Here is a 24,221-nt window from a genome sequence, read left to right as displayed (position 1 = left end):
TTCCCTTTTCCCTGGCTGGAGAGACAATAGGGCTCATTTACATCTCATTTAGCTAAGACATACCCCCTGTAAAGCCGTTTTGAGATACAGATGTTCTAGCATCATATGTAGTATTTTATTACAGAAGTCCGTATGACAACATGCAAAAATAAACAGGACTTTTACCTTTAGGGGGATCACAAGTTGAATCCAGTCTGTTTTAGATGTTTGAATCATCCAATGATTTTTGTCCACAAATGCGTATAATCCGTGAAATATATAGTCTATTGTTTACATCAGATTTCGGATGAACTTCTGGTAATAAAATATAATATACAATCTGAGGACTATTTACATCGTAACATGTAAGGGTATATCAGATTACACTCCGGTACGTTCCGTTAAACACATGAACCCGCCTTCAAAGTTTGTATTTAAAATAGGGAGGTAGTATAATCGATAATCCAAAAACAGCACCGTCGAAAAAGTGAAGTCCTTAAGAGATGTTACCAATCGCTGGCTCGTTCCTCCATCAGCCAATGACTTCATGGAAAATATTGATAGACAAAACATGTAGCCAATTATATAAAGAATACAACGATCTCTGTGTAACTTCTGTGTGTTTGGACTCATGCTGCGCTGCAAGACGTCAAAGTACCGCGAGAGAGAGTCAAAATTAAACTACTCCGTAAGATTTCTTGAAGAGCTCTCGCGGTACTTTAACGTCATCAGACTGCGGCGCCCCATAAAGTCAGTGACGCGGCTGACGTACGATGCGGCTGACTGTTATTTGTTCCGCCCCAGCTTCTTTTATATTTTTTTTGTTTTGTGCGCCCGAGCTTCATTTACAGTCTGGGGAGACGCACGCTATAAGTTTGAAAAAAATAAATTAAACTAAGCAAACATGTCTGAGGAACAGGGCAGCCGCGTCACTACAGTCACGTGGGAACCTTTTTTTTTTACAGAGAATGATTCAGTATCATTTTGATTAAGACAATGTGTAGAGTAAATCATTCAACTGAGACGGCAAACTGCTTCCTTCTGGAGAACATCAAAGTTAAACTAGATAAAGGAGGTGTTGTTGGGGCTATATTCCTGGATTTTAAAAAGGCTTTTGAAACGGTGAATCATCAAATACTCATCTCCAGGTTGGCCTATTTTAATTTTTCAATAGACGTGCTAAACTGGATGAAGTCTTATCTTGCTGATAGGGCTCAGTGTGTGAGAGTGGGTAATGAAACATCACCCTTTCTGATCAATGAGATGGGCGTGCCTCAGGGCTCAATTTTAGGACCACTTTTGTTTAGCCTAAATGTAAATGATTTACCATCAATTTGTACTGGGTGTGAAGTTCTGATGTTTGCAGATGATACTGTAATATATGTCCATGCAAAAAACAAAAAAGAAGCAACTCTTAAACTTGACTCAACAATGGAAAATATAACTACATGGCTTGAAAACTCTCACCTGTGTCTTAATGTGAAGAAAACTGTTTGTATGTTTTTTTCAAAGACAAAATCCATCTCAGACTGTGAGCATAAAGTTTATGTGTCTGGTGAGAGTATTCAAGTTGTTTCTTATTTTAAATATCTTGGCATCATCCTAGATTCCAACTTATCTTTCAAAAAACAAGTGGAAAAGGTAACTCGAATAACTAAATATAATATTGCAAATTTTAGGTATATAAGACACTGCCTTACAACCTCAGCAGCAAAATTATATTTGGATTCAATGATTATTCCTCATCTACTTTTTTGTATGACTAGCTGGACGCATGCAAAAGACACAACCCTGAAGCCTGTTTTCTATCTTTATAAACGGGCACTGAAAGTGCTAGACAGAAAAAAAATACATATCATTATTGTAAAATAATTCATAAATATGACATCCTTAGTTGGGAAAATTTAATTAAATACAATGACATCTGCTTAATTTATAAGATACTGCATGGTAAAGCTCCTCCACCACTGAATTCTTTTATTATACAAAAAAATTCTAACAATAGAACCACTCGGTCGGTTCTGAGAGGGGACTGTGAAACCCCTTACAGGTCCAGCTCTTTCAGTCAATCATGCTTTTCGGTTAGAGCCTCTAAGACATGGAATACTCTACCCAATGAATTAAGAAATTGTACTACGTATCTTAATGTCAGAAAAAGTCTCAAGACTTGGCTCTTGGATAGTCAGACATGTGAACATTTTTAATCATCTATTTTAGTTTTATTATTATTATCATACATTTTTAAATTTGTTCTTAGGCTGACTTGCTGCTAACGTTCCTGATGTTTTTTTTTTTTAGATATGCTAAAATGTGTTTCGTTGTATCTTGTATGTATAGTTTTTAACCTGTATTAATTGTTTTGCTGTCTTCTTGTTGTTTTCTGGTCCAAAAACATCTGGCCAAAGGACTGCAGTTGAAAATTAGCCAGCTGGCTAATACTGGCACATTTACAGAAATGTTGATTAATGTGTGTTGTCCTTTATAAATAAAAAGAAAAAAGAAAAGAAAGAAAGAATGCATTTAAAACTATGTAATTTATACAGTACAGTAACTTCAATGTTTGATCTTACTAATAAACCTTAATAAGAAAAAAGGTGAAGCATTACGATTCAGTCTGATCCAACAAACTGAATCCGAAACCGCATACTGTCATACTATATAGTAGGCAAAAAGCAGTAGGTGAACGAATAGTATGTCCGAAACCTCAGTATTTGTAAAAGGGTAGGCGACAATTACCTTGATTTTGGACTATTTCTCGCGAGATTCAGAGGCATGTGTACTTAAGTATCGTCCAAAACCTGCTTCTTACTGAAAATGTAGTAGGGGAAACAGTACGTGAACCGAGTAGTTTGTCCGAATTCTCAGTATTCATAAAATCAGTAGGCAAGAAACCCCTGGATGCCCTACTGAGCCAATCGGGTGGTTTTGATACACACACAGGGATGTTCCTCAGCACCCTGACTTCACGCACAGACCCAGGATATACCACAAAGTGCTTAGCTGATTCATGAAAATAAAGCTGTAGAACAGGGGTCACCAAACTTTTTTCTCTGGGGGCCACATTATCGTACCTGACTGTGATGGGGGCCGGGTCAGCTATATAACATAGAATTGTATGGCCCATCCAAAAATTATGAAGCACCAAAACTACGATGTATAAGTTAATAGATATATTTTATTAAAAATTAAACACCACAACTGGGTTTTACACATCCTTTGGTCAGGATTTGAAATTTGGTCCTTTTTTGCTGCACAGATTCCTAAAATAATACCCAAATCCTGTTTAAATAGTATAGCAGCTATAAATAATTTAACAATACAGGTAACATAATTATGATTACAATAGAAAATCTAGCAAACACACGTAAAACACTGATTAATTGTGACATTACAAAAGTGACCTTAATATAGAAGGCTAATATATATTGGTATTTATAACTGCATTACCAGGATGCTATTACTACTAACAGTTAAATAGGGAATGTTTTAAAAACATACCATCAGCATTTTTGTGTTCCACCTCAACATGGAATACAAGGATGTTTGTCGGATGTCCCTCAAGCAGGATGCGCAAATACACTATCAAACACTATTTGATAGACAGGTCGGTGTCTCCATCAATAATGAACACATTTGTCACGACACTTTTGCCATGTTTAAGCAAGATCTGCCGCTTAAAATGTGTGGATTCTGCCACCAACGCCGTTTTACCTGCAACCTTCGTTTCACAGTATTTACAGTAAACACAGTAACATCGAGCCATTTTCATAGCAGAGCCACTCGTAATCTTTAAGCCACTCTCTCCGAAAGGTTTAACGTTAAGCCTTATTTTCCAGTGGTGAAGCTGCATTTAAATCCTGACGTTATGAATTAACACTCTGGGGTCGGCTGCGGCGCGGGCGCCGCAAACTCTTTATTTTTCGATCACTCCCCAAAGAGACTTAGATAACTCTGCTGATTTTTGACATACAGATATGATTTATACATCATTTAAAACGTTAAATTGTCTAGTTTTTTTCTGTCCACTCCCAATAAAAACAGAATGTTGTGCTTTTCGCAAAATTAAGAAAATAAACATGATGCGCGTTTTGTTCTCTCTCCCTCAGTGAAGTCCTTTCAGAAACACGTCAGAATAATTAACTGTAACTTAACGAATATTTGTCATATAAACAAAAGATAAATGTCTTCATAATGCTTGGAATGTCTGCTTTTGGAAGATGTAAGTGAAATCGAAAACAAATATTGTAATTCGTTGTTAACTGTATTAGAAGAGAGAGATGTACCGTCTTTCTTCTGTTGCTATATATGAGCCAATGAATGAGCCACGCCCCGCTCCATTGAAGAAAAGAGCAGAGATCATCCATATTCATTAGTCAACCCCACAGTCAATGGACATTCCGTCTCTGCATATTGACAGTCAATGGACATTCCGTCTCTGCAGCCATTCACTGCTGTGTTGAGTTTTAATCCGAGTGCTGGAAACATGACATCTACTTGTTTACTCGTGACTGTAACTAAAGTTATCTCCAGACGCGAGTGTGACTCGATCGACGTCCAAACGCACACACAAACACACAATGCCTCATATTTGAAGCGCTTTGTGGTATCATTATAAAAGATGCGATTACACACATCACATACTTGTTTACTCGCGCCTAAATCTCCAGACAGACGCGAGTGTGTGTGCTTCGTCAGTGTGACGGGATCGATGTCCGACATATAAATCCTTATTTACTTGCGGATGTGTGTCAGTATCTCCAGACGCGAGTGTTTTCTTTGTCTTCCGTCAAACAGCTGAGGCGACGGGAACGCACATACACAAACACGCGAGTCAGGAAACTCGACGCGCTTTTTGGTATTCTTATAAAATACGCGATTGCAAACAGTACAATCCTTATTTAGTTGCGTCTAAGCGCATATCTCCGCACAGCAAGTTTATTAAACACAGGATCACTCGCATGTGCACACATTCACTGCTTTCATGATCAACACGTGAGGTAATGGCGGCTGCTGTAAACAAACATTGATAAGTTTATCACGCGTGTCCCTGGTTGTGTTTCTACTATAATGATTACAAAAACACAAATAGGAGTCCAGACAACGATAGGCAGTTGTTCTTTTGAGCTTTTTACTGCACAAAAGTAAACCTCTCGCTGGCCAACCAAACACAAACCCTGTGTTCACTTTATGATGGCCAAACAGTACCTTTACCATGATTAGGCTACTATGGTTTTTAAAAGGTAACTTATAATTGTGATATTAATAGAAAATATTTCAATAGAAATATATATATATATATATATATATATATATATATATATATATATATAGTGTGTGTGTGTGTGTGTGTGTGTGTGTGTGTGTGTGTGTGTGTGTGTGTGTGTGTGTGTGTGTGTGTGTGTTTACATTGTATTGAAAAGTAAACCTTATCATGGTTTTACTGAGGGTTACATTCCTGTTGAACATCCCCACAAGGCTCATTAGTGGCTCATTATTCAACTCTTTTGTCTCTCAGCTGTCAATCACTGATTATTCAGGAGCTTTCCCGCCTCCATGCATACAGCCTTTCCCAAGCAAAAGTGTCTTAGAAATTGTAAATCAATATCTTGCTTTATGTGATTGAGTAGGCCATATGATTTTCACATCATTTTGAAGAATAAACTCTAGACTACTAGATCCTGTTTGGAAAGTCTTGGGAAAACATGTTTAGAATGAGTTTTGTGGAGTTATATCAGTGACTTAAAAATTTTGCTTTTTCAAAAACCACTCATAAACATTTTTCTCTCAAAAATACAAACATGTACATACATGTTGATTATATGATATTGTAGCCCAGTTTGTGATGAACACAGTGTTATGAGACTTTTGCCATTAATATGTTTTCAAGCAACTGAAAAAAGCACAAATGTCAGTGCATGTCAAAACTTCCCCAGGGCCCTAAAAACCCCTTAGACCCCAGAGGGTTAATACAGTAGTAACATTGGCTGTAGTCGGCTTGTTCTCTTCATGTTCGCGGACGCGGTTTGTCTTTCACATTTTCGCGCTTTACGCACCAACGACAACATAGCACAGCAACAAGGAATGATTGACATTCATATTAGCCAATCTGCGGTCTTCATTAAACGCAAGAACATAATGGTGAAATTTGATTGGTTATGTAATGTTTGAGAGAACACTGAACCTGGAACAGCACACAGCATACACAATCTAAATCAAGTCACACCACAACAAAATAGGCAGTCGCAAAAATGCTCCCAAATATATTTTAAGGTCGCACAGATTAAATTTCGGTCGCAGTTCGAGCCCTGCTCATAGGGCCGGTTCAAGTAGTGGGGTGCAGAAGGGCTGGGGGGCCGGTCAAAGGGGGGTGGCGGGCCTGAGTCGGCCCGCGGGCCTTAGTTTGGTGACCCCTGCTGTAGAATAATCACAGCTGTGTTGAGATGACAGTAAATATGTGATGTTAGAAAAATACATTTGAATTAAGTTTTGTTTCATTCACTTCTATACGTTTTCATTTATTGTGATGGTTTTAATCATTCTTTTTCCCCCTGTTGTTTTAAGTAAATAAAAGAGCATGATTGTTTCACTAAAGTGTATATAATCACTTGTCATCTGACAATAGATATTGAATTACAATCTGCTTGTTTTATTTATTTTTGTCCACTAAAAAATTATGTGTAATATAATATTTGTAACACTGACAGAGACCGTTGTAGAGTTGTTAAGTTACTGATGCAATCAAGTGTTAGTGCACCGGACCCTCATGCAAACACATACGTTTTCATGCCTGTTAGATTTGTTCGAGTTCATGCACTGCTGCAAGAACCAACAGGTGGATGACATCAAAGTACCATGAGAGCAATTCCAGAAATCATACGGAGAAGTCTGATTTCGAGTCGCTCTCGCGGTATTGTGATGTTGTCCTCCTGTCGATTCTTGTGGTTCCGCATGATGTCTACCACGTTATAGGTCACATGATAAAGTCAACATGGCAGATGCTGTCCATACTAACGCAAACGTACGTACTGTCTTAGCGACCATTAAGTAGGTACTCAGTGAAATTCAGTACCTACTCAGTAAGTATGCGATTTCGGATTCAGCCATAGCTTTCTGTTTTGGTGTGGCTTAAAAGAATGGTGGCGAGCTAGATCACATATATCTTCAGCAGCTATGATCCTGTATTTATTTAGCTCCCCCTTTAAAAATAGCATCAGACATGATGGAGATCTGATGGTAGCTTGGGAAAGCTGCACCTGCTGCCTACTGTCTTCCATCTCTGCAGCCATTAATTCTTCTTTCAATGCTGTAGTAAACCTGTAACTGATTTGATGTCTAGCACATCACGACTGTGATTGATCAGACTCTCCTTTAGGACATTGACCCTTGTCTCCAGAAACCTCTTGTGCATAGACCTTCCCAACTCTAACTGAATGAACCACAAAGAGTATCACATTAATCTTCACCATTCACTGAATACTTGGTCATAAACACCTTTGCATACCTCCTTATATGTGCTAAAAAATTAAAGACCTTCTCAGACATTATTCTGAATATTTATAAATAATGTTTTAATAATTGATGTTGACACACCACTTTCAATCTAATGGCTATGGCTTTGTGTTTTAGACTCTTACCCCATTGTGTATTCTGTAAATTAACAGGACACACATTTACAGGTAATGGACTCATAATAGAAGCTGTGAATAGGTGATTTAAAAACTATATCACACTGTTGGAAAAGTGTATCATTTGCAAGTCTCCACTTGCCATTTAGTTTGATGCCACTGAAAGAAAGTAATATACAGCTAGAATGGCTTGAGGGTGAATAAAATATAGGCAGGCAAATTTCATTTTGGGGTGCACTATTCCATTAAGTTAGACCTTTCTAGTTGGGTTCGTCCATATTTTACCCAACCTTGCTTTGAAACAGAACAGGGCTGCGTTCTCCGAAACTAGCTTAACGCTACTTCGTTCTTAAGTTGTACCTTAAGCTGTACCTTATCGCTAATACGTGTTTGCCGAAACGTTCTTAGTTACGTATACCTTCTGTAAGTCATACGTTCGGAAGGTTGGTCTGGAGCATTCTTAGCTATACCTTATCCCACTTCACTCCGCTAGGAGCCATCATTTTCATAAAAGCTTACATTGCAGTATAACTAAATATTTGTAAAAAAAAAGTTGCAATACACTCCGTGTTTAATTAGGCAAATATTTTTATATTTAAAGAATAAAACATTTACATTATTAGACATCATAACATTGATGGTTGTTAGATTTTTAATTATGTTTTCCAAAGGGACATCAGCTGCGAACTAAATCTACAGGATTAAGAAACTATTTAAAATATATATTTTGGGTGATGGAGTTGGTGATACTGGCAGCTATACAGCGAATCCTATTTCATTTGTGCATTTCATATCCGTTAAATCTTAGTATTTTAGCTGCATAAATAAATCGGGTAAAAAATAAAAAAACTTATTATGATTATTAATGTTAATTCGACTTTGCATCGAAGTTTTTTAATGTTTTATAACTTTGAGGCAACTGCATGCCATATTCTTTATAAACATTCAAAATAAACTGCGCACTTGATTAATGCTTGTATAGTCTCCTGAGGTCAACAAAATTTCCACATTAAAACTAATCAAAGCTAAAATCTACAGCAATCATACTATATATTTATATAGGCTATTATATAATATTGTATATGTTATATTTAGACAGACAGGCTCCAGAAATGCGTCCATTAAGCTCTATCCGCATTGTAACCACGCTGCTTGCGCATCAAGCACAATAAACGCGTGAACTAATGAACAACAGCAGTTTGTACTTTATATTTTAAGTGTAATGCACAGCCAAGTACTTGCACGACCCACCTTATTCCCCTGTGCAACGCACTTATTGGGAACCCCTAATATAAATTATACTTTCAAGGCATAGCGGATGAATTGGAACATGATACGTTTGGAAATAAAGATGCGGGTTTTGCACGGGTTTGATATAAAATATAGAAGGTTGAATTTAGTTGTTTGCAATTTGAAATATTTTTTACCAGATATTCCTAATAAATTTTACTTGAACTATTTCTAAAATGTTTCTTTAATAAAGAACACCGCTATCTCACAACGCAGCGAAACCTATTACATGAAGTGAATAATTGATTGTCGAGCGATCGATATCAACTTATTCAGCACCTCCACCATGGACAGCACCCACTAAGGTCGAACTTAAGAAGGTTTACCTTAAGCAACATCCTAAGGTATAGTTCGGAGAACACACGTAGGAAAGGTATACCTGCAGTTAAGGTTTAACTTAAGAGTCTTCGTAGCGCGCTAAGAAACAACGTTATCGGAGAACGCAGCCCTGATTTTTAGGGTGCACTATCCAAATCAAACTGCGCCCCAAAGCCCGGTTCGTTTGACAGTGATTACACTAAACACTATCATTTAAACAAAACACTAAACAGGAACACGAGATAAACACTGCTAAACTTACTGGTAGACTTCTTGACAACAAAGTAACACTGATGAACTCACACTGGACGACAAACACAAGGACTCTTAAATAGGGAGAAAATAAATTACATACACCTGGAAAAATCACAAGTAAGGGATCGGGGAAAAAGTGACGAGACCCGGGAAATGCATGGTCAGAATAAATCAATACTAAAACCATGCATCTCCCAAATAAAACATTGTACTGTCAGAACCCTGCCATGATGACTAGATCTAAATACAAACAAGGATCTGGCAGGATCCTGACAAGCACAAGCTATCTATCTAACTTATCAGAGACTGTTTTAAAGTTGTAAAGATTACCGTGACTTTTACCTTCTGTAAAAAGGTCCATAGAAATTACCTCAGGTAATACTAATCCAGTGCGAATAGACCAGCTGTAAATATACACATAAATTGTGTCATTTCCTTTTAATTTGTGGGTTTCTTTTAAATATAAAAGCGCTGAAAGAAGCATTTACTTGCGTTCTAGGCGGAAAAACAAGATAGTGGCAAGTGAGTTCCTGAATAACAGGACAAAAACTTTTTTTTTTAAAGTCAAATTTACTTATCAAAGGCACAGAACTGTTTCTGAAACTGACGTTCTCCCCAAACTGAAATTAAACACAGTGTTTCGAGTTTTCCTCGTCTGTCATGTTGTTTGCAGATGTGATGTCAGGAAGCAAGGTAATGTGCATATGATGACTGTAGTATAGTGATATCGCGAGAGCGAGAACAGAACGGGAGAACAGAATGAGAACAGAAAGCATGAGTGTGTATGTAGTTGAGAGTGCGGAATAAAGACTCAAAAAGAACAACTTAAAGTCTGTTTATTGGATTGACAACACAACATAAATGGCGACGAGGATGATCTTTTAAAGAACGAGTTGGATTAATGTTCAACCGTTGAAGGAAACGACTTTTCTATCGGAGAAAACACAGACGCGTGTGACATGGATGGGCATCCTGAACTGCACACACCGCCGAAGCATGTTGCACAGGCACAGCTATCGCCACCTATTCCATTGAATCTTGGAGTTTCGGATTTGTATGCTGAATACAAAACTTGGAAAGACTCATACAGTTTCTTCGAGTTGGCCAGCGGAACTATCAACGCTGCAGACGCGGTAAGACGCGCTACTTTCTTACATTGCATTGGTGCTCCGGTGCAGAGAATTTTCGCGAACCTCCCAGATCCTAAAGAGTCATACACAGAAACTGTAGCCGCATTGGATGCTTACTTTACTCCAAGAAAAAATGTTGTGCTGGAGAGACACAAATTCAGATTGAGATCTCAACTACAAGAGGAAACGATTGACGCATTTGTCAATACGTTAAGGGAACTGGCCAAATCCTGCGAGTTCGGCGCTTTAGAATGTGATATGATACGAGACCAACTTGTAGAGAAATGTGCACACAGACGATTGAGAGACAAACTGCTACAAGAAGAAGGGCTAACATTGGAAAGAGCATTGACTGTTGCTAGAATCTTTGAATCGGCCCAAGCAGAGTCTAAAGTGCTTTCAGAAAATAATGTCAAAGAGAAAGACAGTAATGTTTATTACACAAAAGGTGCAAAAGCGGCCAACACTAAAATGAAACCGCAAAATACCGGCAGAGGACAACATGAAAAGAGTAACAGCGACATCAAGTGTTACAGGTGCGGACTAACAACACACAAAGCAGATGACTGTGGGGCAAAATCAGCAACTTGCCTGTATTGTAAAAAGACTGGTCATTATGCACGTGTTTGCAGAAAGAAAAACAACTCACAAGAGCATAAAGGTGACAAATATAAGGAGAAAGACAAGTCACATCGCAAAGATAAACCAGTGAGAGCAGTAGAGGACAATTCTGATTCTGATGATTTTGTGTATTCAATAGATCCAGAAGGAAAAGAGACCATAAGGGTTAATGGACAGAAACTAAAGATGGTCATAGATACTGGCAGTGGAAGAAATTTCATTGGAGAAGAACTGTATCACAAATTGTTTGCACAAAGAGTTGAACTGAAACAAACAAAGAGAAAATTCTATGCTTATGCACAGACAAACCCCCTTCATTGTATGGGATTTTTTGAAGCTCAGTTCGAATGGAAGGATAATTACACAAAAGATGACATCTTTGTAATTAAAGGAAATGTAGAGCCGCTGTTGGGAAGACAGTCTTGCTTCGACTTAAAGATTTTGAATTCAGCAGATAAGGTCAGTGCAATTGAAAATTCATCTGAAAGATTTTCAAGACTGGAGGCTGAATATCAGTTTTTGTTCAAAGGACTAGGACAAATCAAAGATTACTGCCATAAAATATCAGTGAATGAGAAAGTCACACCTGTAACTCAAGCTTTAAGGCGAGTACCATACCCAATGATGGAGGCTGTAAATCAGGAACTGGATAAAATGCTGGAAGATGGAATAATAGAGGAAGTGCATGAAGGATCTGAGTGGGTATCCAACATTCTAATCATTCCGAAAAAGGACACTAAAGAAGTAAGACTTTGTGTGGATCTAAGAGAAGTGAACAAAGCAGTGGTAAGAGAGAGACATCCAGTACCCACAATAGACAGTATATTACAAGCAATGCAGGGAGCGAAAGTGTTTGCAAAACTGGACGCCCGTAAAGGTTTTTGGCAAGTTGATCTAGCACCTGAATCTAGACCAATGACCACATTTATCACACACAGAGGGTGCTATCGTTTTAAAAAGGTCCCATTTGGATTATCTAGTGCTCCCGAAGCGTATCAGAAAGCCATGGATTCTATGTTATGTGGGATGCCAGGTGTGGTGTGCTACATGGACGACGTGGTCGTGTTCGCTGAAAATGAAACAGAACTGGAACAAAGACTGAGAAGAGTTTTTCAAAGATTTAAAGAAAAAGGACTGACCTTAAACAAAGAAAAATGTTCCTTTGGACTCAAGCAGATTGAGATATTAGGACATGTTGTCTCAAAGGACGGGATAAAACCAGATTCACGAAAAGTTGAAGCGATCTCTAAAGCTCCCAGACCAGAAAATGTTGCACAGTTACGTTCGTTTCTAGGCACTTGTGGATTTTTGATGAAGTTTGTACCCAATTATGCAAATCTGTCAGAGCCTCTCAGAAAACTAACCAGACAAGGACAAGAGTGGCAATGGTCATCTGAGGCAGAGAATGCATTCAAAGGACTGAAAAAGGTACTGACTAGTGAGCCGTGTCTAGCATATTTTCACATAAATGCTCCGACATTTGTAATCAGTGATGCAAGTCCAGTCGGACTTGGAGCAGTTTTGCTTCAGACACAGGAAGATGGAACTAAAAAGCCAGTGGCATATGCAAGTCGCTCTCTGACGCCTACAGAACGACGTTACTCTCAGATAGAGCGAGAAGCCCTTGGGTGTGTATGGGCAGTAGAACACTTCAGAGCATATTTGTGGGGAGGCAGGTTTACTCTGCAAACAGATCACCGGCCTCTTATTTATATGTTTAATCCAGAAAAATCTAAGCTTTTACCTCCAAGAATACAAAGACTTGGACTGAGACTGTGTCCATATGACTATAAGATCGAACACATTGCTGGTAAAGACAATGTCGCAGACTCTCTTTCAAGACTTCCTTTACCCGATACTGAAGAAAATGGCTATGTGGACATGTATATGGACAGAGTGCTTACTGTAAATATGATGGATGTTCAAGCCTTAACTCTGGAGGAACTTAAAAGTGCTACATTGGCAGATGCTACCTTGACACAATTGATTTCCATAGTGGAGACAGGACAATGGCCTGTTACACTCCCTGAAAGCCTACAGACATACAAAAGATGTTCAGATGAATTATCAACACATGATGGTCTTTTGCTGCGGGGACACAGAATAGTTCTGCCTTCAGCACTGATACAACGAGCATTGAAAATAGCTCATGAGACACATCAAGGTGTAATTCGCACAAAGCAGTTCTTGAGAAGCAAATTCTACTGGCCTAATATGGACATGGATGTAGAAAGTATGATCAGGAATTGTAATGCGTGTGTTCTGAATCAACCCTTACATGAAGATCAACCTCTGCAACCGTTAGAGCTTCCACCAAGACCTTGGACCAAACTAGGAGTTGATTTGGTGGGTCCCATTCAGAATGTCTATATACTTACTGTGATAGACTACTACACATCATACCCTGAAGCAGTAGTTATCAATGACATAACTTCTGAGACTGTTACCAAGGAAATGGGAAAAATCTTTGCCCGATTTGGATATCCCTGTGAGGTAGTTACGGATAACGGCAAGCAGTTTGTAGGAAAAGTCTTCGAGGGATTTCTAAAAGCTAATGGAGTAAAACACATCAAGGCTTCACCTTACTACCCCAAAAGTAATGGTAAAATAGAAAGATTTCATCGCTATCTAAAGAAAGCCTTCAAAGCAGCTAAAAGTGAGGGAAGGAATTGGAAAGATGATCTCTCCAAGATTCTTCTTGCCTATAGATCTACCCCACATAGAGCATCAGGTGAGACACCAGCTTATCTTATGTTTGGACGAGAAGTTCGTACAAAGTTGCCTTGCCTTGTCAATGAGAAAAAGGAAACAAAAGACATAGAAGGTCATCATAAAAGCTACAAAAAGAAAATGAAACAGTACGCAGACATGACAAGTCGAGCCAAAGAACACAACTTTGATTTGGGAGACATTGTATATGTGGCAAGTATGGAAGATGGTAAACTGGACTCTATATATAGAGCCACTCGCTATGTACTGCTGAAGCACACATCAGACAATTCCTTTGAAATGGTCAATGCAGAGGATGGTTCTAAGATTGTGAGAAATGTGAAGCACATACGTCATGTACCCATTCAACTGGAGGTCAGTGTGCCAGAACCAGCAGAAAAACAAAGTGATCAAAGAGTTCAAGACAAGCCTGATTACACAGAAGAATCTCAAAGTTCTTCAGTTACAGTACCAGACTCATCGAGTAAGCCTATCACCACTCGTAGTGGTAGAGTTGTTAAGAAACCTGCTCGTTTCAAGGACATGATAATGTAGATGTTTAAGTATGTTTACTTGTTGATTGTTTAGTCGGTTGAGACTGAAACAGAAAAGTAAAATTGATGTTTTGAGTAAAATAATATTGGATATATTTAAAGAATTAGTTATTGTTGATATTTAAGTTCTTTAAAATTAACAAAGGGAGGGATGTAGTATAGTGATATCGCGAGAGCGAGAACAGAACGGGAGAACAGAACGAGAACAGAAAGCATGAGTGTGTATGTAGTTGAGAGTGCGGAATAAAGACTCAAAAAGAACAACTTAAAGTCTGTTTATTGGATTGACAACACAACAATGACAAGAGATGACCCACTGCGTAATTGAGTTACCCCTCCCACTTCTAAATGTTTTACTGAGATTTCTAATCCCGTCCGAATTGACCATCAATATTACAGAAGTTCTGTGGTAAAATTACATTACACCATCTACCCCTGTAAAATTAATCCCGTCCAAATAGGGCTTTAGACTTACCTTAGTACATATGTATACATCCTTGTTGATCTGGACATTAGGTGACATTTTGCTCTGTTTTGTTTGGGTTTAGAAAATGGAATGAACTATCCCACATGTTATTGCCCATCCTCCCAAGATACCTGGGATTACTGTTATCAGTACCCCAGGCACATTGTTTTACCATTTTGGCAGCATAAAAACAATAAAATCAATGTAAGCTTCGGATATTAAAATGCTTCTCTGAAAAACCTGAAGTTGTCTGAGTTCCGGTCCCCTGGCGCAACGGATACTCAACTGCCATTGGCTCATCCGCGTTCGGGCGGGACTTAGCAATAGGTCAATTGACTGTTTGTCTTTTGCAGCAATGACCTAAGGATGATTCAAAAAATATAATTCAAAACTAGAGCCCGACCGATTTATCGTTTTGCCGATTTTATCGGCCGATATGAGCCTGTCACAGATATATCTGTATCGGCGTATAAGCCGCAGATATGAAGCCGATATGAATGTTCCTTACAGAAGAGATTAAATGCTTTTGAAAGATGTAAGTACTTGTTTGTCCAGCAGAGTGCGCCCTACTGGTTGCTAATGGTGACCCAGGTCACTCACTGTAGTGACACCAGCCAACCCCCCTTCACTTCAGTCAGTCTCTCAGTTCAGGTGGTGGCAGTCACGCGGTTTCTTCACAACATTTTACACCTGGTATTAAGACGCGCTTTGGTCGATTGGATTATAAATGGGCGAGAAATACACATTCCGGTTTACATTTGGTGTTTTTAATCCGTCTCTTTTGACCACTTGCGAGTTGTTTAAAACGCAAGCGGAAGAAATGACGCGAGGCGGAGAAAGGACGCGCAGTCTGTGGGAGTATAGCTGCTTGTGCTGTTACTGAACATGCTCATTTCAAAGCAATTGATTAAATAAGCTCGCGCAACTTTACACCCTCGCTAAATAAAAGAGGCGGAGAGCAGACGCGTTAGTTTTATAAAAGATTAAAGTCCCGGCAGAACACTGTGGGTTCGTGTTATAAAAACGTTGTGCAGTACATTAAACAAGCCTACATCATGTTGTCAGCAAGTCAAGCATTGTCGTCTTAATGGTAAATTTCTAATTAATTTGTGAAGTGCATAACTTATTGTAAAGCTAAAAAACAATGACTTTATAAGTTTCCATTTTCAAAATAAGCCAAATATAACATTATTCTCGTCAAAACTGACAATCATTTAAGTTATATGTATTTTGTTTTGATGTGTTTAAAAGTTATTTATAATTAGTCAAGTTTACTGTTTTGTGCACTTATATTAGAATAATTTTGGATAATAAAGTTTATTGTTAACTTGTAAAACACACCTGCCTATATTACATATCTTTGTCACGTCATTTTAAGTGTTTGATCACCACATTTGTGAGTGATCATTGCAAAAAAAGTATTTATATATAGTATATTCTGTTAATGTATTGTGACGAGCGTCCTTGGAGGAATCAGCGTCGCCCGGGTAACAAATGCAAAACACCTGCAGATCCTCATCACCGGCTGATCGGTCACAGCTGCTTGTAATCATCCACGGTGCATTTAAGCCGCATGAGCTGAGCAGACAGGGAGACTCTGGTCTTGAGCCATACACAAATACTGGACTAACTGTGTTCTCTTTATTCCCCCAGAAAGCAGCGAGTGACCGACAGCCTCACAGATTGGAAGCACGTTTGGACACCCACTTTCACTGGAATTCAGCATTGAAGGACACTTTGAGCACCAGCCTGCACTCACCGGATCGTCTCACTTTTCTGTTATCACTTTATGTAAATAAATCCACCCTCCGGGGCTTTGTGTTCACAGCATTTACTTGTCGAGTGATTCTTCACCCCGTGACATTTGGTGGAGAATGCGGGCATTCTGTGAAGAATCACCGGCTAGTTCACCGCCCCAACACTAATTTTTTCGCTCTTGTTTATGTACCACAGTGTTCCGGAAAGGGAGAAAGGTTGGCGCGCCCGTCCCCCAGCGATGGAAGAAATGATACAGCGCCTCGCGGAAGTCAGCATCCGCCAGCAGCAAATAATGGAACATCTCGCCACTCGCCAGGGCAGGACGGAGGAAGAGGTTGCAACCGCCCGTGCCACCGCGGCCCACCGGGTTCCGCTACCTGATCCTCGTGCCCAAGCCGCTCGCCTGCTACCGAAGATGACCGCCGATGACGATGTGGAAGCCTTCCTGCAGGTCTTCGAGAGCACCGCCCAACGAGAGGTGTGGCCCCAGGAAGATTGGGCACACGCGCTGGCACCCCTCCTCACCGGAGAAGCCCAACGGGCTTATTTCTCACTTCCCCTGGCGATCGCTGAGAATTATGTCGAAGTTAAACGGGAAATTCTCGCAAGACTCGGCCTCTCGCCTATCTGCGCCGCCCAGCAGTTCCATGAATGGCAGTTCAAGCTCCATGTGCCAGCCCGTGCCCAGGCAGCTGAGCTCAGCCGTATCGCTCAACACTGGCTCTTGGATGGGAACCCTACTGCAGCGCAGGTAGCGGAACGAGTGGTGGTTGATCGCCTCCTCCGCGCTCTTCCCCGCGCTCATCGGCAGGCGGTTGGGATGAGGAACCCTCTGAACACCCTGGAACTCGTGGAGGCGATCGAGCTGGCGGATGCCGTCCATCACCGCGAGGCCGGGGACCGGCCGCCGTTTCCCCGGAGGGTGGTTCAGGAGCGACGCCCGCTCGAAGGCACCCCGCGACCACTCAGCAGGCCGACGGTTCCCCCGCCGCGAGATGAGCCCATGCCCAGCGCTGAACCACCACCCTCCCCGCGAACGTGGCTGGCGGGTTGCATCATCCACCCGCACGTACCATCGGGAGCCCCTGAAGCAGACGTGACGGTGGAAGGAAGACGCTTCCGGGCCCTACTGGACTCAGGCAGTGCGGTCACCCTCATCCAGGCGCGGCTGTGCGCTTCACGAAGCAGCCCGAAAAATTTCTTACCCGTGACCTGTGTGCACGGAGACACTCGCCAAGTACCAGCCCGTAGAGTCACCATCTCATCACCCCAAGGCACCTGGCCGGTGGAGGCTGGCCTGGTGAAGGACCTGCCGGTGGCCGTATTGCTTGGGAGAGATTGGCCCGGTTTTGACCAACTACTCACCGCTGCTACTCAGCCCGCCAGCCCAGAGGGGAACCGTCGAAGACGCCGACGCCCTCGTGGACCACGCCGCCGACCGGCTCTACTCGCCTCCGACAGTGGGAGAGAAGGTGAGTCCCCCTCCCAAAACGCTAATCTGTTTTATGATGTTTTCCAACAGGCTGCTGGAGGGGGCTCTTTCGCCCAAGAACAGCGGGAGGACGATCGGCTCAAACACTGTTGGGGTCAAGTGCGAGTCGTCGAGGGAAAGGATGTCCTCCCGCGGCCTCACCCTCTCCCACACTTTGTCGTTGAGAGTGGCCTGCTGTACTGTGTTGCCCAGCGGAGGGGGGAGGAGAAGAGGTTACTGGTGTTACCCCGGACCAAGACTGAAACCGTCCTAGAGCTGGCGCATTCCCATCCCATGGCAGGTCACCTCGGGGCAGCCAACACCACCCAACGCATCCGTGACCGCTTCCACTGGCCGGGCCTGGAGGCCGAAGTGAAGCGGTTCTGCCAAGCCTGCCCGACCTGCCAGGCTACATCACCCAGAACCCCTCCCCCCAGCCCGCTCATCCCGCTACCTATCATCGAGGTGCCCTTCGAGCGGATTGGAATGGACATAGTAGGCCCGTTGCCAAAGTCTGCCCGCGGACACGAGCACATCCTGGTAATCGTCGACTACGCCACCCGGTACCCGGAGGCAGTCCCCCTGCGTAAGGCCACCGCGAAGTCCATCGCCCAGGAGCTGTTTCTGCTGTCCAGCCGAGTTGGCCTCCCCTCGGAGATCCTGACTGACCAGGGAACCCCTTTCATGTCCCGGCTGATGGCGGACCTCTGCAGGCTGTTGCGGGTAAAGCAGTTGAGGACCACGGTTTATCATCCCCAGACGGATGGACTCGTCGAGAGATTTAACCAGACCCTCAAGCAAATGCTAAAACGCGTGGCGGCGGAGGATAAGCGGGATTGGGACCTCATGATCCCCTACGTGCTTTTTGGGGTCCGTGAAGTTCCCCAGGCCTCAACTGGCTTTACCCCCTTTGAGCTCCTGTTTGGTCGTCAACCACGGGGGCTCCTGGACATCGCCAAAGAAGCTTGGGAGCAACAGCCTGCCCCTCATCGTACTGTCATTGAGCACGTCCGCCAGATGAGGGAACGGATCGATCGGGTGATGCCGTTAGTCCGGGAACATCTCAGCAAGGCCCAGAAATCGCAGCAACGCCACTACAACCGGGCGGCCCAGCCACGGGAGTTCCAGCCGGGAGACCGCGTCATGGTCCTGGTCCCCAACTCTGCCTGTAAGTTCCTGGCTACCTGGCAAGGGCCATATTCAGTGGTGGAGAAAGTCGGACCAGTCACATACCGGCTGAGGCAGCCAGAACGGAGACGGAAGGAGCAACTGTATCACATCAACCTCCTGAAGAAGTGGGTGGGGACCCGGGACCAAGTGGCAGCCCTGAGTCTCACCGACCCCGTCATCGTCGACATCAACTCCGAACTCTCAGCCGCCCAAAAGACCGAGCTGCAGCACCTGGTCAGTCAGTTCCAGGATGTGTTCTCTTCCCAGCCCGGGCAGACCAACGTACTCCAGCACGACGTCAGGACGCCCCCAGGAGTCATCGTCAGGCAACGGCCCTACCGTGTCCCGGAAGCTCGTCGGCAGGCTATAGAGGAGGAAATCAAACAGATGCTTGACTTGGGGGTAATCGAACCATCTCGGAGTCCCTGGTCCAGCCCGATTGTGATGGTCCCGAAGCCGGATGGCACCCTCCGCTTCTGTAATGACTTCCGCCGCCTGAACGAAGTCTCCGAGTTTGACAGCTATCCCATGCCCCGCGTCGACGAGCTGCTGGATCGCCTTGGGAGGGCCCGGTACATCAGCACCCTAGACCTCACAAAGGGGTATTGGCAGGTACCACTCTCGGATGCCGCTAAGCCGAAGACTGCCTTCTCGACCCCTAGTGGCCACTGGCAGTACCGGACCCTTCCCTTCGGCCTACATGGGGCCCCAGCGACGTTCCAGCGGATGATGGACATCATCCTGCGACCCCACCAGGCGTATGCAGCCGCCTACCTGGACGACGTCGTAATCCACTCGGAGGCATGGGAAGAACATCTGGACCGTCTGCGGAGGGTGCTCTCGGAACTCCGGCGGGCTGGACTCACCGCCAACCCCCGCAAATGCCACCTAGCTCTCTCCGAGGCCAAGTACCTGGGTTACCAAGTCGGCCGAGGCCTCATTCGGCCACAAGAGAAGAAGGTGGAGGCCATCCTCTCTGCCCCGAGACCCCGGACGAAGACCCAGGTACGAGCCTTTTTGGGGTTGGCGGGTTATTATCGATGTTTTATCCCCAACTTCTCCTCTTTAGCCACCCCCCTGACAGACCTGACCAGGAAGGGGCAGCCGGAGAAAGTATGCTGGACCCCATCGACAGAGGAGGCTTTCGCCCAGGTCAAAGCAGCCCTCACCTCCTCGCCTGTGCTGCGCGCCCCGGACTTTAGCTGCCCCTTCCTGCTGCAGACGGATGCCTCCGACACAGGTTTGGGAGCCGTGCTCTCCCAAATTCAGGAAGGTGAGGAGCATCCGGTCATTTATATCAGCAGGAAACTATCCCCGGCCGAGAGGAAGTACGCCGCCGTGGAGAAGGAGGCCCTGGCCATCAAGTGGGCAGTCCTGGAGCTCCGGTACTACCTCCTAGGCCGCAAGTTCACCCTGGTCACCGACCACGCACCCCTACAGTGGATGGCTCGCGCCAAGGACACCAACGCCAGGGTGACTCGCTGGTTCCTAGCACTCCAGGACTTCCACTTCGAGGTGCGCCATCGGGCCGGGGCCGCCAATGCGAACGCTGACGGCCTCTCACGGATCTGGTCGGCTTTTGCAGGTTTGTCAGGGGTCATTCCCCACCCTCCCCGGATTTCACCCCTAATCTCTCCATTTCTGCACAGGACCAGAACGACGCTTAGGGGGGGGGAATGTGACGAGCGTCCTTGGAGGAATCAGCGTCGCCCGGGTAACAAATGCAAAACACCTGCAGATCCTCATCACCGGCTGATCGGTCACAGCTGCTTGTAATCATCCACGGTGCATTTAAGCCGCATGAGCTGAGCAGACAGGGAGACTCTGGTCTTGAGCCATACACAAATACTGGACTAACTGTGTTCTCTTTATTCCCCCAGAAAGCAGCGAGTGACCGACAGCCTCACAGATTGGAAGCACGTTTGGACACCCACTTTCACTGGAATTCAGCATTGAAGGACACTTTGAGCACCAGCCTGCACTCACCGGATCGTCTCACTTTTCTGTTATCACTTTATGTAAATAAATCCACCCTCCGGGGCTTTGTGTTCACAGCATTTACTTGTCGAGTGATTCTTCACCCCGTGACAGTATATAGTGTATTATATGTACAGTAGCCTGCTGTAGTATAATATACTGTAGTATATGTGTACTGTACTATAATATACACATAAAGAATATCGGCCGATATATCGTTATCGGTCTTTTTTTACTCCCTAATATCTGCATCGGCATCGGCCCCAAAAAATGCATATCGGTCGGGCTCTATTCAAAACTTAAAAATCAAAAAAATACTTTTATTTGAGAATGTACAAATGTACACGTAAAACTAGCCTATATGTATTCTCTGTTGTGATATGTGATTTAATTATGTATTGTGACCACCGGAAGTGTTTGTACTATTCCACATCTTTTACATTTAAAACTTGCTTTCTCTGTTTTGGCCTTTGTTTTCCACTCATTCTTACTCGATTGTTTTTGCTTCACTGCATCAATGTGTCTGCTCTCAGTCATAGTGAGTTGCGCTTTTTTCTCCTCATGCATTTTTTGCATCTGTGCTTTCGTCGTTTCCGACGCGATACATATTTGCACACACTTTTCAAGAGTTGCTTCACTTTCTCTTAAAAGTCTCTCTCTTAAAGAGTCTAAGTTAATTCCACAGACAAGCCTGTCTCTTATAAGAGATTCCTCCAACTCTCCAAACTCACATGATTTAGCTTTTCTCCTCAGCTCTGTTACATATTGACTGATCGACATTTCTCCTTGTACACACGTAAAAAACTTGTATCTCTCATATGTAATGTTCTTTTTTGGATTACAGTATGTTTCAAACTGCTCCATTATTTTCACCAAGTTATATCTCTCATCATCATTTTCAAAAGTAAAAGTATTATAAACTTCAACTGCATCTTCACCCGCAACATGAAGAAAAAGGGATGATTGCACTTTTGTAGTTCTCGTGGCATAGCCACTTGCCACTGAATATAATTCAAACCTTTGTCGAAATCTTCTCCAGTTTTCTGATAGGTTCCCTTGACGCAAATCAAGTCCTGCAGGAGGTTTTAATCCATCCATAATGCGAATTTTAAATCCGTCTTTTACTCTTTCACTTCTGACACCATGTTACGTGTGACAAAATAAGACGCCAGAGAGTCGTTCATGCTTCTCAATCACCTGGTTCTCTTTACTAATCAAAAGGTGCAACCGGAAATACTTTTTACCATCACCATGACATACGTTATCTACAAACACTTCCGGTGGTCACAATACATAATTAAATCACATATCACAACACAAGCAGACTGGATGATGCTAGCTCTCGTCTTTGTACTTTTAATACACCATTTGGACGTTATCGTTTCCTTCGTCTTCCTTTTGGAATTAACTCAGCTTCAGAAGTGTTCCACAAAAAGGTACAGCAGTTATTTGAAGGTATTGATGGAGTTGAAACGTATATTGATGACATCCTTGTGTGGGCTGAAACAAAAGAGCAGCATGACGACAGGCTAAGAGAAGTGTTAGAAAGAGCACGTGTCAAGAATTTCAGACTAAACAAGGACAAATGCAAGATTTGTCTGGATGAAATAAAGTATCTAGGTCATATTATAACAAAGGATGGACTGAAACATGATATGGCTAAACTAGAAGCAGTAAGAAAAATGCCAGTTCCAGAGTGTAAAAAAGATGTGTCTCGGTTTCTTGGGATGGTGACATTTCTTGCAAAATTTGTACCAAATTTGTCACAGCATACGACTGTTCTACGTGATCTTTTAAGAGATGAAGTTGAGTGGCAGTGGAAAGATGAACATCAACAGGCATTTGAGAAGTTAAAATTGATGTTAACAGAAACTCCAGTACTCCGCTATTATGATGTGAGTCTACCAGTAATTGTTTCTGTAGATGCCTCTAAAAGTGGTCTAGGAGCAGTCTTGCTTCAAGAGGATAAGCCTGTAGCATATGCTTCTCGTGCATTGACTGTGACAGAACAACGCTATGCTCAAATTGAAAAAGAAATGCTTGCAATAGTGTTTGGTGTAGAACGATTTCATCAATTTGTTTATGGCCGAGAGATTGAAGTTCAGACAGATCACAAGCCACTTGAGATAATAATGAAGAAACCACTTAACAGAGCACCAGCTAGAATCCAAAGACTACTCATGAGACTGCAAAAGTATCAGTTGAATGTTAAGTTCCGTCCGGGAAAGGAAATGCATGTCGCTGATGCTCTGTCAAGAGCATGTTTGGCAGAAACTGAAACTTCAGAGAAAGAGGACATCACAGAAGCTCAGGTACATATGCTGCTCACAAATGTGTCTGTGTCTGAAAAGAAGTTAACAGAATTTCAGAGAGAAACAGAAAAGGATGCCACATTGATGAAGTTGTTGAGAGTTGTACAGAATGGTTGGCCAAGCAAAATGAAGAAAGTCCCTAGAGAAATTCAAAATTACTGGAATTACAGAGAAGAAATTTCTGCTGTTGATGGTATTCTTTTCACTACAGCCTCATAGTGTGCCAGATAGGCCTTGGCAGAAGATTGGAGTTGATTTATTCACATATAATAAGAAAGAGTATTTGATCATGGTGGATTATTTCTCAAAGTTTATTGAAGTTGATTTGCTCAAGAATGATACCAGAAGTCTGACTGTCATCAAATTGCTGAAGTCACAGTTTGCAAGGTATGGGATTCCTGAGGTATTAATTTCTGATAATGGACCACAATTTGCTTCACAAGAGTTTCGCATGTTCTCTAAAGAATGGGAGTTTCAGCATAAAACAACAAGCCCTTATCATGCTCAATCAAATGGAATGGTTGAAAGGGCTGTACAAACTGTGAAACGGATGTTAAAAAAGACTGAAGCAGATGAGAGAGATCCA

The 24,221-nt window shown here is 42.6% G+C and overlaps 1 protein-coding gene across 1 annotated transcript; it reads left to right on the top strand.

Annotated features, from left to right (window-relative positions):
- The first annotated feature begins 16,426 nt into the window (after nt 1-16,426).
- Nucleotides 16,427-23,854, top strand: LOC135770310 (uncharacterized). Its single transcript, XM_073815581.1, has 5 exons — nt 16,427-16,738; nt 16,901-20,931; nt 20,996-21,060; nt 21,227-21,364; nt 22,760-23,854. Exons 2-5 carry the CDS (start codon nt 16,944-16,946, stop codon nt 23,852-23,854), a joined length of 5,286 nt encoding a protein of 1,761 aa, XP_073671682.1. The 5' UTR covers nt 16,427-16,738; nt 16,901-16,943.
- The last annotated feature ends 367 nt before the right edge of the window (nt 23,855-24,221 follow it).

The sequence above is a fragment of the Paramisgurnus dabryanus genome, chromosome 8 (genome assembly GCF_030506205.2).
Source record: "Paramisgurnus dabryanus chromosome 8, PD_genome_1.1, whole genome shotgun sequence".
NCBI classification, from domain to species: domain Eukaryota; kingdom Metazoa; phylum Chordata; class Actinopteri; order Cypriniformes; family Cobitidae; genus Paramisgurnus; species Paramisgurnus dabryanus.
Note: the sequence above shows the minus strand (reverse complement) of the source record. Positions and strands in the feature narration are given on the sequence as shown.